Source organism: Puma concolor, chromosome A1, assembly GCF_028749965.1.
Source record: "Puma concolor isolate L17-30 chromosome A1, mPumCon1.1.hap2, whole genome shotgun sequence".
Lineage (NCBI taxonomy): Eukaryota > Metazoa > Chordata > Mammalia > Carnivora > Felidae > Puma > Puma concolor.
This window is the reverse complement of record NC_141667.1, coordinates 124,201,849-124,219,206: the sequence shown is the minus strand read 5'-3', so window position 1 is coordinate 124,219,206 and position 17,358 is coordinate 124,201,849. Positions and strand designations below refer to the sequence as shown.

Below are 17,358 nucleotides of genomic sequence, written 5' to 3'. Positions count from 1 at the left end.
TGGAGGAAGGGAAATTAGAAAGAACTAAGCTGGTATTATGGAATCATCCTTTATAATCACTTCAGGATTAAACCTTTCTTTCTGCTATCATAGGGTCTGCCAATTTCCATGTATGGAGGCACCATAATACCCTCTCATCCTCAGCTTGCTGATGTTCCCGGAGGACCCTTGTTTAATGGACTTCACAACCCAGATCCTGCTTGGAACCCTATGATAAAAGTTATTCAAAATTCAACTGAATGCACTGATGCCCAGCAGGTAAAATGGACTTAAAGCTCTTTTATTTTGACATGTCATTCTTTTAATTCTTTGGGTATTACAAATTCTAAATATCAAAATGACATCCAACCACCTTCATCTGAATTAAGATTTTTGATATCTATATGATGCTACTAAACATTTTATCTCATGTATGTGTATTCTTCCTAGGCACAAACAGTGAATTGCCATTGCATTTATATATTCATTTTGTAAATGTCTAAAGATTCCTAATTAGAAATTCCAATTTTTCCTCCCCCTTTTCAGATTTGGCCTGGCACGTGGGCTCCTCATATTGGAAACATGCATCTCAAATATGTCAACTAAGTTAGAAGGTCTTACTCTTTAGCCTTGTTTGAGAAACCTATGACCTTGGAAGAACCCTGGGGATTTTTTTTTTTTTTTTTTAATGTGCCTAACTAAGAAATTCTCTCTGAGGCTTAGCAATGGAAATTTGATTGCCCATTGTATAAGAACAAAGTGATTTCCTATCCACCTGATTATGTTCTCTGGTTAGTTTAGCCATTTTGAACTTAGTGCTTTGGCTAAACATACTGAATGCTACTTGTATGCAGAAGAGAATTAGATGATTACATGTTTCAACCTTTTAGGGTGGTAAATACATGTACAATTGTTTACATACTTAAAAGGAAAAAGTTGAGTAAATTTCTTGTCATATAGTGGCTCTACTTAATGTAGCCTGTATTAATGTGAAATATTTACCAGAATATTCAATAAAAAGATGAACAGTGTTTAGAAGTGGGGTGTGATCCTTTCAGTGGTCATGCAGGTATTACCCAATCCACAATCCTATTGAACCAAGTTGTTAATACTCTATTTCTAACAGGCATCTCACATTTTATGCTTGGAGATCATTTTTAGACTGCCTTGAAAAAGCATTTTGAAGATTAGTTACCTGTTCTGTGTTAAACATTCCTTGTTTTCTCGTTCTCTTCCCTATCATTTTGTAAGTGGGAAAGTTTTAAGCCCCTGCAGTGTGTCTTACCTGACTTTAGCAGATAGGCCTTTGCGAAGTTTAGCTCTTTATGGATCACAAGTGTCAATAAGAACAATAGGATTGCAATCAGGTGACACTGAACAAACGTAGGGACACCCAAATCATCAACTTCAGGTTCCTTTTGTGCTTCCTGATTTTTATCTAAAGATTATTTTGTTATAGTGTTTTATGTTTTATTTGGGTTGGGACATAGGAGTGGGTAGGAATACCTCCTGTAATTTTGTATTGTTGAATCAGCAGAGTAATGTTTATAAATATGTAACTAATTCTGGACTTAGTTCCACAGCCCCAAGTATGAAGAGCCAATATGTTTAACAAGCTAAACACAGGAACACTAGAATGGATTGCTTTGGCCAAACTATAGGCTATGCCAAGAATCTGATGCAATAGAGAAGGAAAAACAAGCCTCTGAAAAGAACAGTCATCAACTTATTCATGTTTTAATATAGTAGAGTGTCCTGGTCTTATGGATAGGCAATCCAGAAAACAAAACAAAACAAAAAAATGTAAGGCCAATAGAGAAGTCAAAACATGTGTCAAGGCAAAGAAGAATATGTAAAAAATTAAATTAAAATAACTAGCAGCAGAACCATACAAGCAGCACTTTTCAACTTTCATACCAACAGGAGTTCTTAATCTTACCTCCCTGGCTCCTAAAGCCACCACTAAATGGGACACACCAAGTTCTGTGTTAGACATACCTGATTCTTTCGTTTTCCATATCATCTTACATATGAGTCTTTAAGCTCATTTCTTATTTTCTATTTTGAATGGATTTGAAAAGTATCACACATGTTGAAGTTACTGCTTTTTTAGTGCTTGATAACCAAATCAAGTATTTTCAAGAGATGCCTTTACCTTGAGGGTGACAAAAGACCCCTTGGGTCACCTGTACACCTTGCTATTTGTGTTTACCACTAACAACAACAACAAAAATCACCTAATAGTAAAATGAATGAAACTACTCTTCGTGAAACATATACTAGTGACAGATAATATTAAGTAAATTATTCAGTGGGACAAAAATGTTTTTCCTATCTTAACAATCTACAATACATTTGAATTATCTGGGAGAGCCCTTAACCCTGTCTTCTGCACCTTGAGTATAACAGGATAAGAAATTTTATCTCAGGTCAGGAACTATAATCCATGAGTAGAGGGGACAATTATGAGAAACCCCTAGGAGGATTAGGAAGAAACAGGAGCTGTGCAGTTGGTAGTAGTTACTCAGGATACCCTCCTCCCTGCCCTCCTACCAGCACTGCGTTCTTTTCTATTTGGATCCCTCCTCCCCAACCCATTTTGCCTGCTATAATCTCTTCTTCCTCTGTCTTGCCTCTTCCTGGCATTACTTTACTGCTATTTTACCAACCTGAACCTTGGATTAAACCTAGCTCAGGTAAGAATTTAATTACTTTCAAAATATACAAGGGATTTGGGGGGAGGCAGCATGGGTGCAGTGGAATAAGAGAGGCCTAAATTCTGTTTTCATTTCTGCCGCTTGAAGCTCTATGACCTTAGGCAAGTCCTTTTTCATTTCTGGGCTTCACTTTCCTCATCTAAAAATAAAATTGAACGTAAATGAACTCAAAAATGTCTCTCAGTGCTAACACTTCTTTTTCTTGTGAAATGGATATATGGTATGGGAATACTGGAAACGAATAGAATGTTTACATTACTGAGGTTTGAGAGCCACTACCACTGGTTCTCACATGGAATCAGAAGCCTGCTATTGTGGGGAACAGTACTGATTTTGAGATTTTAACAGAGGCAGAAGAAAACCTTGCACATTCATAGTGAGACTTCAAATCATTAAGAAATGTCCTGCTGAGGCATAGATCAAACCCCATCAGAATGAGAATAACAGCTCTTTCAAGGAATAAAACTATATCATCAAGGTTTCTGGACCCACTTATTGCAAGTAGTATTTAATGTAATAAAATTCGACCACCAATAAAATCATTGATGTTTTAAGACCCTTTAAACCTATTGTGGCTACAGTGTGCTGACTTGCCCTTTTATAGGCCAGTCTGCTTCCTTCAGTCCCTGCTCTCAAAGGGGAAATCCTATCACCTCAGCTAACCAGAACGAAGAAGAGAGTTGGACAGCCAATGGTGGCCTCTCCCAACCAGAGGTAAGAAATCTCAGGACTCAGAACTACAATTTTCATCTGTTCTTGTAGGTTCTGGCCAAATCCTCCTCTCATCCTCAAAGCTTCTAGAAGGGGAAAGGCTAGTCATATTATAGTTTCAAGCCAAACCAAAAGGAAGAGTTAGTAAACCTGGTTCTGTCCCACTGTTTAAGACCTTTGGACCACACTATAAACCCAGGAAGTGGCAAATAAGCCTGTAGGAAAACAGCTTCTGAACATGTTGTTCTCTAACTAGTCCTAGATCTCTTCTACCAAGAAGTGTTGCTGGTTGTGACGTCTTCCCAGTGGACCCTGTCCTGGGGTGAGGGGCTCTAATAACACTGTTTTCTGTTCATCCTTAAACATTTGTCACCATTTGCCATCGGGCAGATTCTTCACCTTTACTTTCTCCTGTAGCAAATAAATGAGAGAAAGATGGTTTTAAGTACCCAGACTTATATGTATTAAGACCACTTCCAATAAAGAACAGAAGGCTGGGCTCCAAGACCAGATTTGAAAAACAGGATCATGAGTCTTACCATCAGATTGCCAACCTATTTTGTGATTATGTTTTACCTCCTGTTTTATCCTCATGGTATTGGTATAAGTCCAAAGTACTTTGTCTGGTAGCAGGGACCTGATACTCCCTTATAGGCTTAATCACATCTTGGAGCCTGGGCGCAGGGCTTTTTTGCTTGTTAGTTTTATTTTTTTGTTTTGTTTTGGGTTTTTTGTTGTTTTTTTGTTTTTTTAATGTTTATTTATTCTTGAGACAGACAGAGCATGAACAGGGGAGGGGCAGAGAAAGAGGGAGACACAGAATCCGAAACAGGCTCCAGGCTCTGAGCTGTCAGCACAGAGCCCGACGCGGGGCTCAAACCCACGAACTGTGAGATCATGACCTGAGCTGAAGTCAGATGCCCAACTGACTGAGCCACCCAGGCGCCCCTGCTTGTTAGTTTTAAACTCCCATATTCTAATGGGAAGTCAGTGTTGAGACTCTGCATGCATGATATATCTGACTTTCTTTTTCAAGCCAACAACCTGTCTCTAGTTCCCCAGCCCTTAAAGCACACAGCACCTCAAAATTAAGCTCCTAGCAGTAGTATTACAGTAGTATTAGCTGTTGCTATTGCTTTGTAGTAGAAATTAACAGAACGGTGACCTCACTTCCACACTGATCCTTCTTGAAAACATTTTACACTTCTCTTCTAGGTCTCCTCCTTGCACTGGTCTTTGTCAGTCTCTTTTGGTGAATCCCCTTCCTCTACTACCCCTTAAATAAATGTTGTTGATGAGATCAGGCCTCTTTGTAGGCTGTATCTTCTGTCCAGGTGATCTTATCCCACACTCTTGGATTTCACTCCACCCAGATGTGAATCACTAGCCCAGATTTCTCCCCCTGAGCTTCAGACCCATATATCTAGCTCCTTACTGTGCTGTTCCAGCTCAGCATTCCACACAGAATATGCATTCCCCAATGTAAGATAGGCATCTCATGTTTTCCCTGTTATACTACCAAGGCTCTCAAGTCAGAAGATTGGTAATTATCCTAGCTTAGCTCCCTCACCCTCACTCCATCCTTAATCAATCATCTTATCTTCCCCCCTCCTGTCCATTTCTCTCCATCCTTACAGCCACTGCTCTTCTGCCCACTCCATTTCACTAGGCTAGAATCTTCACCTTCAGTCTCACTGTCCTCCAGCCCATCCCTCTCTCCCCCAACCAGACTTACCTCACTCAACTTAGAAGGTGAGTTTTGATAGACGGCTTCCCACAATCTGCTCCCAAGCCTTACCCTCCGGCACTGTCAAGACACTTCTTTTAGGCATACACCACTTTGTAAGAAACTCGAAAACATTTTGGAAACAATAAAATATACATATCCTTGCTACCTGAAGTGTTACTCTAAGGACCTACAGACCTAAGGGACCGCATCACCTGGAATCTTATTAAAAACCCAGAATCTTAGGTGCACATTAAAATTTGAGAAGCACTGAGTTATTAAAATACAACTTAAAAAATGTTTAATGTTTATTTATATTTGAGAGAGACAGAGACAGAGCACAAGCAGGGGAGAGGCAGAGAGAGAGGGAGACAGAACCTGAAGCAGGCTCCAGGCTCTAAGCTGTTAGCACAGAGCCCAACGAGGGCCTCAAACTCAGGAACCTTGAGATCATGACCTGAGCTGAAGTCCGATGCTTAACTGACTGTGCCACCCAGCCAGCAGCCACCCCTGAAATACAACTTTTTTTTAATGAGTGTAAAAATCAGAGCTAAGGGAAAATCAGATGAAGCCAGAACTGAAGTAACATTAATACTGACATATGCAGGAAGTCCTGTGGTCCATACTTAATGGGGTAGGTGGTAATGCTGATTTTGAGGAAGTCAGAAGAGAAGTGGATCAAATCAAGATTTTCTGTGGTGTTTATTTAATTTTGAGAGAGTGTGTGCTAGCAGGGGAGGGGCAGACAGAATTCAAAGCAGGCTCCACATTATTAGCACAGAGCCCAATGTGGGGCTGCAACTCACTAACCATGAGATCATGACCTGAGCGAAAGTCAGACGCTCAACCAACTAAGGTGCCCCAAATCAAGATTTTTAGTATATGCAGGTACTAGGCTTAGTACTTACTCTTCCACCACCTCTCTCCTGCCTCCTTTCATATCACTGTGCCTACATCAAAAAATCTTCTAAGGCCAGCCTCTCTGATCTTCCTTTCCAGAGGGCTAAAGACAAAGCTCTTCTCACCAGCCCCCCGCCCTTTTTTAGTTTCCTGAGGTTAGCTGTGGCAGCGAGATGAAAGGACAGGCCTCTCCTGTCGCCCGACAGTTACTCATCCTTTAATCAGTCCAGGTATCACTTCTTCCAAAAAGCCCACTCTCCCTCCCTGACCTTTCCCTTCTTGCTGTGCACCAGGCCATGGGGCCACTTTTGACCCTATATACCGTAGTTGACTGATGGGAGGCAGTGACCAGCTGTGAAGGACACAGGCTCTGGAATCAGATACGCTCAGGTCTGAAACCCAGCTCCCCCTCCCACAAGATAGGACTCGGAACCAGGGACTTAACCACTCTGGGCTTTAGTTTCCTCACCTGTAAAATGTGGCTAATAATAGTGATTTGCTGTCTAAAACTGTTGAGAGGAATGGATGAATTAACACGTGGCAGTAATGTGTGCCATACCTCACTGGTCCCGGCGCCCAGCTCAAACTGTAAATAGTAAACAGCTGAGTGGCTACAGCAGCGTCAGGCCCGCCAATGATGCGCTGGGAGGAAATGAAGGTTTGTGCCTGGGGTTTGAGGCTCTCCAGCTTTCTCCGCGTCGGGTTTGCGCTTTCCCGGTTGGGGCGGGACCCTCGGATTGAGTGACGGCTGGTGGCCCGCCCCGGGCGTGACGTCGTCCTAGTGTTGTTGCTGAGGCCGCACGTGGTCCGCTGAGTCCGCTTCAGACTTAGCTGCACTCCGCGTCCTCTGCACGAGCCGATTGCCTACCTGCTTGTCCCGTTCGCTATGTCCACATCCACGAGCTGCCCGATTCCCGGGGGCAGGGACCGGCTGCCCGACTGCTACAGCATCACGCCTGGGGGCACGCTATACGCCACTACCCCAGGAGGTCAGCGGGCCGGGCTGGGGGGTCCGGGGGCTTTGGGCAGGCCAGCGCGTGCGTGCGACTCGAGGGAGGGCCGGAGGTGCAGGTCTTGGACTCCATTCGCAGGCCCCTCTGCAGGTTGTAGCTTCCGCAGGGGCTGAGAGATGTTTGAAACTGAAGCCCAGTACCCTGAAACCTCAAAGTGATGCAACAGGGCCTTGAGCCTAGCTTCCGGGTGACTCTGTGCCTTGCTCACCCGCCCCTCCCAACTTTGCCGCCGGGGAGTAGGAGCCGAAGCCCCAGCTGAGCGTGGCCTCAGCAGGAAGCACCAGGTCTTGCAAAGCAGCTACAGCCGGGCTCAACTGGGCTCAGGCAGTTGGGGCCAGGATCTTCGGGCTGGCTGCCTGGGATCTTGAGCTGCTGGGCTCCCGACCCAGGGTTTCCTGCCACGTGGAGGCTGAGGGGTGGGAGGGGCAAGAACAGGGTAAGGCCCTTTGAGGACTGAATTGGGGCCAAGTTCCTCTAGGCTGGGACAGGGCCTGATAGGACTTGGGAGGGGTCAGGATAAGAACAGTATGTCCCTGTGTCTCATGGGGAAAGCAGCTGTCCAGAGGAACACAGCCTTTCCCTGCACGTATCAGAACCCAGGTGGTAGCAGGGGTGAAACGCCTTTTTACATTGTTATTTGGCTTCCTGATCCAACTGCGTGAAGGGATGAGGCCCCCACCCCCACCGAAGCCCAGAATTTCCAGAGCCAGCAGAGCCAGACAGGAACAGCCTGAACCACCTGAAGTCTCCCAGGTTTTGTGCTTCTCTTAGAACTGTGACCTGAACCTATCCTAAACCAAAAGCCCCTGGGCATCCCACTTGCCTTATGGCACTTAACCACATCTTGGTTAGGCCTGGAAGTCTTAAAGTGCTGTGAAGGCTAGTCAGCTAAGATCCTGGCTAGGCTGCAGAGTACTAGCCCTTTAATACATGGGGTAATATGACTCCCAGTTTCCTAAAAGGCTTGTGTGTGGCACCCCAAATAGCTCCATACCCAAGCTCTGGCCTCTTATCTAGTCCCTACCCCTCAACAGGCACCAGGATCATCTACGACCGAAAGTTCCTGCTGGAGTGCAAGAACTCACCCATTGCCCGGACACCCCCCTGCTGCCTCCCTCAGATTCCCGGGGTCACAACTCCTCCAATAGCCCCACCCTCCAAGCTGGAGGAGCTGAAGGAGCAGAAGGAGACAGAGGAAGAGATACCCGGTAAGGAAAGCAGGGCCTAAAATTAAGAAATGCCTGGGGTCCAGATGCCCCTGTGAAGTAGAGTGGGAGGTTAATGCTGAGAGGGGCTTCTGGACTGATGCTGAGCTTGTAGCCCAGCAACCATTCCGACTGTCTTCTCTTTCTCCAGATGATGCACAATTTGAAATGGACATCTGATCCAGTGCAGACGATCCCGTGTGGAGTTAGAGGAATCCCTCATGCCGCTGCTGCCATCACCTCTTCCTGGGGTATTCCAAACATCAGTTGGCCTCATCTAATTTGGAAGGGAGTGACTTGTTGGTTTCAGGCCTCCCTTAATTCTGAAGCAGCTAGACCAGGGATAGGAGTGGGCAACTTGCCAAGCCCTTAGCTCTACTTTCCCTTTGGTCTGTAGGTACTCCTCCCAGCCCTCCGTCATCAGGGACTGAGGCTGGGACTGAGGGATGGAGTATGTCACTGTCTGACTGCTTAGTAAACATTCAAAGAAATGCCTTGACTCCAGTGTTCTCCTCATCACTGTCCTTGCCATGTCAGCCACACAGCTGAGCGCCCCAGCAGACCTGGTTAGTATCAGCAGCCCCTTCCCAGCTGTCACTGGGCCCACTTCCAGAGCCTGACACAGGCAATGGGGGCAGGCTACAGGAGCCGCCCAACAGCAATTGCCTGACCCCAGCCAAGGGCTGTTCCAGCCTTTCCAGGAAGCAGCCTTCCTGTAATTGGGCCTCTCCAGCAGTCTCTCCCTATCTATTCCAAAGCGGGGAAAAAAGAGGCACTACCCCAGGGTTTCACCTTCTCCAGTCACTCCCCATGACTTTTCTGCCTCCCACCTCTGAAGATCAGCCCCCTATTACAACACTGAAAACCTCTATCTTCCCTTCCCAGCATGATTTGAACCTCTGTAGCCCCTTCACATGGCTCTATTGTCCTCAGAGGGTTAGAAGATACTTTCAAGCCCAAATTGAGGCCCCAAAAGTCACAGTCCATGATCCCCTACCTCAGCAATCTGCTCTTTTTCTCCTTCATTGTATGCAGCTACGTTCTAATCTCTGCAGCACTGTCTATCTCAAGGGTGACAGAGTACAAATAAGGCAGTCTCCTTTCCTTGAGGGAAAAATCTCCCCTGCTATGGAGCCTCTGTTCTCATACTGAAATGAAGTCATCCAAAAAGGGATACTCAGCCCAGCAAGGAATGTGTGTTTCAGTCTATTTTGGGGGGAAATGGCAGGCAGCAAGTGATCATGCCTAGCAGGGCCATTCATGATGAAAGAAGGAAGAACAGAGGTCCGCAGCGTATACAAGGAGCAGGGCAGTCAAGGACACCATAGGGGACCAGTTTGGCACAAAAAGGGCTCATCTCTCCTACCCTGGCCCACTACGGAGATGTTTTTATTGAAATGTATGTTATGGGTAACAAGTGACTTCCCTGTGGCCCAGGTGGCACCTCTTCCCCTAGAGGTGGGTGCATCAGGCCACGGATCCCAAGGGGGCAGTCTCCCAAGTGGTTAAAAGGGAGCCAAGAGAGAGCAGGCCTCTCTGCCAAGGCATAGGAAATGATGTGAGTCTAGGGATCCCATAAGATTATGGAACCTCTTAGACACCTGGTACCATGTGGTTCTCCTCAGCTGTGTCTGTAGATTTTTCTTCATTGGCCTCTTCTTCTGAAGACAGATTCCTCTTTTCCGCAATTAATCTTTTAACTCCCACCATCCACTGACTGACCTCAGTCACATGGTCAACCATGAGTGAGCGGTGGATGTCATCTGCTGCTTCCCACTGGTGACCTGAAAGCTCTGAGGAAAGAAAAGGGCTAAACAAGCAGCTTGGGGCAAAAGAACTAGCTCCCACTCCTCTCCTCCCAATTAGTCAGAACCTCAGCATCTATTCCAGCTCAGCCATCCACAACAAATTGGGGGTTCTCTAGGCCATACCAAGTGACCTACCCATACCTTGCACCAGCAGAGCCATCCTCTTCTTCACAGGTACTGACAGCTTCCCTCCAGCCCACTGTTCCTGCAGTAGAGCCAGGCGTCGGCTGATGTCATCACATACCTGCTTCTGAGAGACAGAAGCCCCCTCCAAGTCGGTGCTGCCAGCCCAACAGGGGCAGGGGAAAGGCAACACCAGATAGGAAGCACCTGCTTTCTCAGGCCCCGGGGAACTTCACACTTAATCTGGTTAGAAGCCCCATTGAGATTCTCATAAAACTTAGGGATCTCCTCCCAAGAGAAATGCATGTATGGCTAGAATTTTTAAATTTCCGGAGTTTCTCAGATCCTCAGAAACTCATTCTGTAGTACAACTTTACAAATAAGAAAACTAAGCACCAAAGAAGTAAAACTTACTATGTTACTTTCCTTTTAGACTCCTCAGATCCCTTGCCTCCAGAGAACAAAGAAAATACCATAGATCCAAAAAGAGGGTTTCCCTCTCCCTCCCTGAGCACAGAATCAGCAGGGTCTCCTCTGAATGGCCTAGAGGTAGGAAAATCAAGTTATCATCACTAATGGGAGATGAATTTAATTCTTGTTCCTATCAGCCTCTTCTACTAACTGTTCTTTGGAAATCCTGTGAACCCACCTGAAATTCTGTGTTCATTTTTCTGGTAAGTCCTTAGCAGATTCTGAAAGGAGTCCATAACTCAGAACTGGGTAAAAGCCAATGCTGATACGATTAGAGGGTCTACCCTTGGGAGCCACACTGCATCTGGCTGTCGATGGCAGTCCTTCTATCACCCACTAGTGTGTCAAGGCTTATTACCTTTGTGTGACCGCGGCAATCCTCCAATGCCTCTTCCAAAGGTTTGAGCACGTCTTCCAGTAGAGTTTCAGATTCGGTGACTGAGAAATTTGCTGGCTCCACACTGGAGGCAGGACAACTCCCCACAGGTGGGGGCCTGGGAGCCTTACTCACAGGAGGTGTAGGCCCCATTGGGGGGAGCCCCGTAGAAGTCTGTGAGGTGGGGACTGAAAAGGGAAAGTGGAATCAAGCAAACATAGCTAAAACAGGTAAGAAGCTCAACTATAACTTCATCTCTTCTAGAAGGCTACTCTCTGGGACAACTCATTCATTCAAAAATGTGTATTTATGAAGTCTACCATGAGGCAATGTGCAAAGCACGAGAGGCAGAGTACTAAACCAGACAGATTAGGTTCCTAACCTCAGAGCAGAAATTCTAGAGAAAGGAAAGCACACGCATGCACGCACACACACACACACACAAATTCCTAATCTGCATGCTACAAAGAAAACATGATGTAATAAAAGAAGAATACTAGAGGGAACTACTTAGACTGAGTGTTCAAGGAAGGCCTTGTGAGGTGCCTTCTAAATTTGTCCTTGCTCATCCACTATGTGGCATTTAGCAAGTTACCTTTAACCCCTAAGCTTGTATTCCTCTTCTGTAAAATGGGGATATCCTGGTAGTAGCATTTACTTTACAGGGTTGCAGTGTACATAATATAGGTGCAGGTGCTAGATTTCTGTGTAACAAAGTCCTCACAAAGTTAAGAACTAATGGATGAGGTACATGCATCCAGGAAGAGTTGAAGGAACAGTGAACCAGGCAGAGATAAGGGCAGTGTCTAACAGGCAGGAAAAGTCCTGATTTGTTCAAGTTACACAAACCAGCCCTGGATGCCTGGAAATTAGTAACACTGAAGAAAGTAGTATGTGCAATCTCTGGAAAAGCAAGCAAGGGTCCAGACCCTACAGGGCTTTGGAGGAGTTTGGTCTTGAGGGCTAATGGTAATGGGAAGCCACTGCAGGTTTATAAATCACAGGGGGTGATGTGACTAGTCTTGTTTCTTAAGACAATCACTCTGTATGGTCCAAGAAAGATGGATGAGAATAGGTCAAGAATGGAGGCATGTACAATGGTTGAGAGGTTAACGGAGTAGACCAGTAAAGAGAAGGCTGCCATGGACCAGAGGGAAAGAGCAGATGAGGGGAAATGAAGTGGCTTTAGATTAATTTAGGAGGCAGCGACAGGACTTTATGGATTGGGAGTGAGAGGGAGAGGCATCAAGGATGACTCTTGGTTTCTGCCTTTAGTAATTGGATGGTGGAAAGCACTGTGGAAAAAGAAAATTAGAAGAGAAAAATCAATTCTAGGCATCAACATCTATGTGGATGATTAACTCATCTAATATTTGACCTCTTGGTTTCTTGAGCTCCTCACCTCCAATGATGATTTTCCCCACCCCTTCCTTAGCGTCTCACACCTCTCTGTCTTGTTCACAACACTGCCATCTCCAAAATCTGACCACCTCCCCTATCCTTCCAGCCCCATCAATTAGATTTCATGGTACATTAAAATCACTCCCTTATAAACACTCTCCCCTCACTTATCCCCTCCCATTGTCCCACTTTCCTGGTAAAGCCAACTTGCCTGCACTTGCTGGAAGGAAAAACAGAACCGAGCTTTTGAGAGTTACACTTGAAATCCATGGGTACAGATTTCAAAAGGTACCCAACACTGGAATTCCTATCCTTTGCCTTGTTTTTCCATTCTTCACCACAACCATTTTCACATTTTCCCTCTCAATTTGTCTACCTTCTCCCCCTTTCCTTTCCCTGCAGTCTACTTCCAACACTGCCTCATACTTCCCTGAGAAAAGAGAGGTCGTTAAACAGCAACTCTCATCTTCTCACCACCAGTTCTACTAACCTGTACCTGTGGCCACTTTCCTTCCTCCTCTGAAAGATGAACGTTTGAAGGTTTCCTGCTCCTCTCAGAGGCCATCTTTCCAGCTGTATTGATGCCGGCATCGTGCCTTCTCTAGGCTTCCCTCCTGCAGTTATTCTGTTTTCCTGCACCACCACTCCTCCCACTACAGAATCAGCCCATTGGCATACAGACATGCTCTAGTGTTCACCATCTTAGAAACAACAATCCTCCCTTACCTCTCATTCTGTCCTTGGACACAGTCTCATTTCTCTCTGCCTCACAGCAGAATTTCTTGAATGAGCTCTAGTCTATAGTTGTTCTGTCTGCTTTTTTTCCCACATTCCCTCCTCAGCCTGTTCCAGCTGGGTTTCTACTTTCATCATTCCAAAGACTGCTTCTATCAGGTCACCAGTGTCCAATCTAGTTTGACAAATCCTGTGGTCCCTTTTCTCTATCCTACCTGACCTCTCATCGTCATCCATCATGGTTGAGTCAAAATTTTACTCTATCTCCCAGATTAAATTTCAGTTGTCTTCCTACTTCTTTTCTCTGGCTATTTTTCAAGCCCCTTTAGTAATTTCTTCTCTACTCAACCCTGAAATGCTAGAGAGCTTTGGGGCTGTGTTGGATCCTCTTTAGGCCTCTATCCACACATTCTTTTTAAGTGACCTTATTCAAGCCCATGAAATCAAACACCATCCATATGATTGTGTTTCATTTCTGTAATTCTGGCCTAGACCTCTCCTCACAGTAGCAGCCCAAATTTAACATGACTAAGACAAAGCTTTCTTTCCCTCTTCCCCCAAAATCCCTATTCCCCCCACCCTACACCTTCCCATATCTATGAACAATACCAGCCAGTTCCTCAAGCAAAAAACTTAAGTTATATTGATTCCTCTTTCTCTCACCTATATCCATATATCCTATATGTTACTGATTTCCTCAGTAACATATGCCATATCCATCCAATTCCTACCTTCTCTATACTCCCACTTTTGTCCAAATTAAATCTTGCCCATGTTTCCATAATAGCCACTTTTCTTTCCACTTCTTCCCTAAAACCAGTTTTCCACACAGCAGAGTGGTCTTTTTCTTTTTTCTTTCTTTCCTTTTTTTTTTTTTTTTTTTTTTTTAAGATGTACATCAGTCAGTGTTTCTTAACCTGGGGAGATTTTGTCCTCAGGGCAAGTGTCTGGAGGCATTTTTGGCTGTCACCACAGGGTGAGTGCTACTGGCATCTAATGGGTAGAAACCAGGGATGCTACAAAACATCCTAGAAAGTACAGGGTGGTCCCTCACCACAAAGAATTATCTGACCCAAAATGTCAGTCGTGCCAAGGTTGAAGAAACCCTGGTTTGTGTCCTTCCTCTGCAGTGCTATGAGTGTGAATAACATAGGGGTACTGAAAGAGCTACATCTCAGGGCCATAGCCCCACCTGTTGGCATGGGAAATGCTCAGAAGTAAAGGCGGCCCCCCTCGGATTTAAACTTTTCAACGGCTTCCAGCTTTACACAGATTAAAATACAAACTCCTTTTTCTGGTTTACAAAACCCACTGTCTGGTGTCTACTCAGATTTTAATTACTTCTCAGATTTTAATTTATCTAGCCCATTGTGCTCTACCCACTAGGTATTCCTTCAGTCTCTGAATTTGCCAAACTTGTTCTCAAAGCCTTTGCACTAGCTGTTTCCAGTGTGTGAAATCTGTCTATCTCCAAAGCCAAAGCGTAGCCTCCATGAAAACTGAAACCTTTTTTTGTCTTGTTCGCCCTCAGGCAGTGCTTGGCTCATAGATGCTCAGTAGATAACACTGATTAAATGAATGAATAACACGTTAAGTCTGGATGCTTATATAACCAAGTGACGATGCAGAACAAGACAAATGGTTATACCACTATGGTATTCCATGAAGAGCTACAGGTTGGAAATTTGAAAACCATAAAAACTATATTAAAAGCTGTAGGTCCGGATGAGATCCCCCTAGGGTGAAAGCAAAGAGATTTTTTTTTTTTTGAAACTTACTATTTATTGACCTAGGCAGTAAAGAACGGACTCGGAAAAGGGCCTGCCCTGTGCCTCATCACCGAGCTCAAGCTCTCAGGGAGACCTCAGAAGAGCAAAATGGGCCCTCGGGCCAAGCTTATCCCTGGTTCCGCCCATTCTCGGCTGGTCTGCGCGCAAAGGGCCCCCACGCACCTCTGGGGGAGCCATCCTGGGAGGCGGCGACCCTCTTGGTGAGCGGCGTGCGCTTGAGACCACCAGCCAGGGTCTGCAGCCCGTAGGAGAACTGCGGCGGGTCGTTCCAGCCGCGCTCCTTGTTGCCTGCGGAGATGAGGGGACGTATGACGCGAGCCCGGGGGAGATGGAGGGCCCGCCCCCCGTGCAGTAGCTGCCCCAGTCCTGGGCAGGGGGGGACAACCCAGCGCCCCTAGCCCGCCGGCCGCGCTCACCCGGCTTCACGTACAGCTCCGCCATCTCCACTTCCGCAAGGTCAGCAGCGCAGCGCGTCACTTCCGGGGCGGCCGCACACCGGGCCGGAGTGGGGCGTCCCCCGGGCCAGCGGGTTGCCAGGAGCACTCCAGGTTGAACTGTAGTTCAGAAATGCCGGGAGCCCGTGTGGGAACACTGCGCCAGCTCCCTAAGGAACTCGAAATCTCCAGCTAATAAGGCATCGGGGCCCTGATCGCAAGGCACCAAAGGGGGCTGTTTTCCGAGAGGCGTCTCTAGGAGCCCTATTCCCCCATAGGTTCAATCTCTGTGTCACAGTTGCTCTCAGGAGCAAATTTAAACCACCAGAAGCTCCTGCCCCACAAATGTCCCTGTGTGATCTAGCTAGGTGGCATTCTAGCACCTCACCTTTGTCCACTGCCCTGCACATTTCTACTTTGTAGGCTCGGTAAAGGTATTCATTTTCCTTCAGGACACAGACGTCAACTCTTCAGGAAGCCTAGTAATGCCAGATTAACCCAGCGGTGCTCCCACAACCCTGAGATTTCCTAGGTGTACCACATATTATCTTCTATCTTATTTAACTCTTGTTCGTCTCCCTTTCTGAGTCTCAGAAGGTGGAACCCGTATTTTATTATATCCCACTGACTCACTTAGTGCCTAGCACACAGAATACCTTAGAAAATACATTTGTTGAATGAATGAAATCAGATTTCCGTCACACCCATGCCCTCATGTGATTACAGGCAACCACCAACACCAAGCAGACACAGACACTCACCTCATACGGGTTAACCCCCAACCCTGTCCCAGGCCCAATATACTCACACCCAGTGAGGTCACTGAGGGATTTTTATTTGTATTGATTTTGCTATAAAGTGTTGCTGAGGTAGAGCCAACTGTCCAGGGCTGGACAGGGGCAAGGAACACAGGGACCCAAGGAAAGGACAGCCAGGGGCCTAGGTTGTGGTGCAGGGCCTCTCAATCATCCCTATAAATATTCAATAAATTGGGCAATAAACAGAGGGTGGGCAAGAGCCAGAGGGCAGGCAGACAAGGTTTCAAGGAAAGAGAGGCTACAGGCCCCTGGAAAATTAAGGGGTATAGAGCTGGGCATGGACCCAGAGCCTCCTTACCCAGTCCTCCTGGATTCACTTAGGGCATATGGAGCAGAGAGGGTTTCAGACGGAAGGCATCAAGAAAAGAGAAGACACCCCGTTTTCGAGGGGCTGCCCCTGCACCCCCAACCCCTCCTTTGAGCAGGGGGAGGGGCAGGGGACCTCCTGGGGAGTCCACGGAGCTGGTCCGCTTGAGCCGCAGGCGGGCCCGGGCCTGGGCACCCCAGGCCTTGCCTCGAGCTGCAGAGGCCACAAGACACTTCTGGTACTGAACCTAGGGAAAAGGGGAATGTGAAGATCCAGCTCCTTTCTGCCCCTGGACTCCCTGAAAGCCTCTGCAGAACAGGGAACTGGCCAAGGCTTCAGTCCAGTATGAGGCTGGTAGTCAGCCCCATCTTGAGCCCTTACAGCATTCCCAGGTAGTTCAGTAACAAACACAAAACTTCACATTTACAGAGCATTTAAGGAAGGCTGGACACTATGCTAAATATTTTTATACTCTAACTTAATCCAAAGTTGTTGATCAGGTGTTATTACTATTTTGCAAATGAGAAAATTTAAGTTCAAAGAGAATGCCAACGTCAGCTAGGCAAAAATAATGATAGAATTCGGATTCATATCCCTATTTCTCACTGACCAGCCTGTGCTCTTAACCATACCTACCATTATGCTGACTCCTCTCCAGCTTTCACGGGAGCAGACTGCCTCCTGGCAAAGTGGATTCCCTAGTCAAGGAGAAGGTCTACAACCCAAACTTCATTCCCACCAACTGCTCCAGTCTTCTTTCATTTGAACTCAATGGGGGTGCTAAATGGTCCTATTTCTTCTCATGTCTTCTGAATCTTTTATCCATATGTACCTTAGGTGGTGT

The 17,358-nt window shown here is 46.2% G+C and overlaps 4 protein-coding genes across 10 annotated transcripts in view; 2 read left to right on the top strand and 2 right to left on the bottom strand.

Annotated features, from left to right (window-relative positions):
* ANKHD1 (ankyrin repeat and KH domain containing 1) overlaps window positions 1-1,010 on the top strand; it is a 134,419-nt gene extending 133,409 nt beyond the window's left edge. For 4 of the 5 annotated variants that reach the window (XM_086702572.1, XM_086702547.1, XM_025923734.2 and 1 more), the window contains 2 exons: window positions 94-258; window positions 526-1,010. In XM_086702572.1, coding sequence (XP_086558698.1) covers window positions 94-258; window positions 526-585 — 225 coding nt within the window. In that variant the 3' untranslated portion in view covers window positions 586-1,010. The remainder of the gene's footprint in view (window positions 1-93; window positions 259-525) is intronic. The other variant, XM_086702556.1, reaches the window with a different exon arrangement.
* Window positions 1,011-6,676: 5,666 nt separating this feature from the next.
* Window positions 6,677-8,750, top strand: EIF4EBP3 (eukaryotic translation initiation factor 4E binding protein 3). Its single transcript, XM_025923739.2, has 3 exons — window positions 6,677-7,022; window positions 8,081-8,254; window positions 8,403-8,750. Exons 1-3 carry the CDS (start codon window positions 6,920-6,922, stop codon window positions 8,429-8,431), a joined length of 306 nt encoding a protein of 101 aa, XP_025779524.1. The 5' UTR covers window positions 6,677-6,919; the 3' UTR covers window positions 8,432-8,750.
* Window positions 8,751-9,619: 869 nt separating this feature from the next.
* On the bottom strand, window positions 9,620-15,502 carry SRA1 (steroid receptor RNA activator 1). Its single transcript, XM_025924203.2, has 5 exons — window positions 15,372-15,502; window positions 15,118-15,243; window positions 11,012-11,217; window positions 10,201-10,309; window positions 9,620-10,044 (listed from the first exon to the last, which is right to left on the bottom strand). Exons 1-5 carry the CDS (start codon window positions 15,394-15,396, stop codon window positions 9,845-9,847), a joined length of 666 nt encoding a protein of 221 aa, XP_025779988.1. The 5' UTR covers window positions 15,397-15,502; the 3' UTR covers window positions 9,620-9,844.
* The window catches only part of APBB3 (amyloid beta precursor protein binding family B member 3), a 7,088-nt gene continuing 5,134 nt past the window's right edge, over window positions 15,405-17,358 (bottom strand). For 2 of the 3 annotated variants that reach the window (XM_086702640.1, XM_025924099.2), the window contains exon 12: window positions 16,204-16,761. In XM_086702640.1, the coding sequence (XP_086558766.1) occupies window positions 16,525-16,761 (237 nt within the window). In that variant the 3' untranslated portion in view covers window positions 16,204-16,524. Of the gene's footprint in view, window positions 15,510-16,203; window positions 16,762-17,358 lie in introns of those variants that run through there. The other variant, XM_086702649.1, reaches the window with a different exon arrangement.

Excerpts from the sequence above, each read along its gene's own strand:
- EIF4EBP3 (XM_025923739.2), top strand. The coding sequence starts at position 6,920 with ATGTCCACATCCACGAGCTGCCCGATTCCCGGGGGCAGGGACCGGCTG. Across the intron at positions 7,023-8,080 it reads ATACGCCACTACCCCAGGAG|GCACCAGGATCATCTACGAC; the intron begins GTCAGCGGGCCG and ends ACCCCTCAACAG. Across the intron at positions 8,255-8,402 it reads GACAGAGGAAGAGATACCCG|ATGATGCACAATTTGAAATG; the intron begins GTAAGGAAAGCA and ends CTCTTTCTCCAG.
- SRA1 (XM_025924203.2), bottom strand. The coding sequence starts at position 15,396 with ATGGCGGAGCTGTACGTGAAGCCGG. Across the intron at positions 15,244-15,371 it reads GGAGCTGTACGTGAAGCCGG|GCAACAAGGAGCGCGGCTGG; the intron begins GTGAGCGCGGCC and ends TCATCTCCGCAG. Across the intron at positions 10,045-10,200 it reads GATGGCTCTGCTGGTGCAAG|AGCTTTCAGGTCACCAGTGG; the intron begins GTATGGGTAGGT and ends TTCTTTCCTCAG.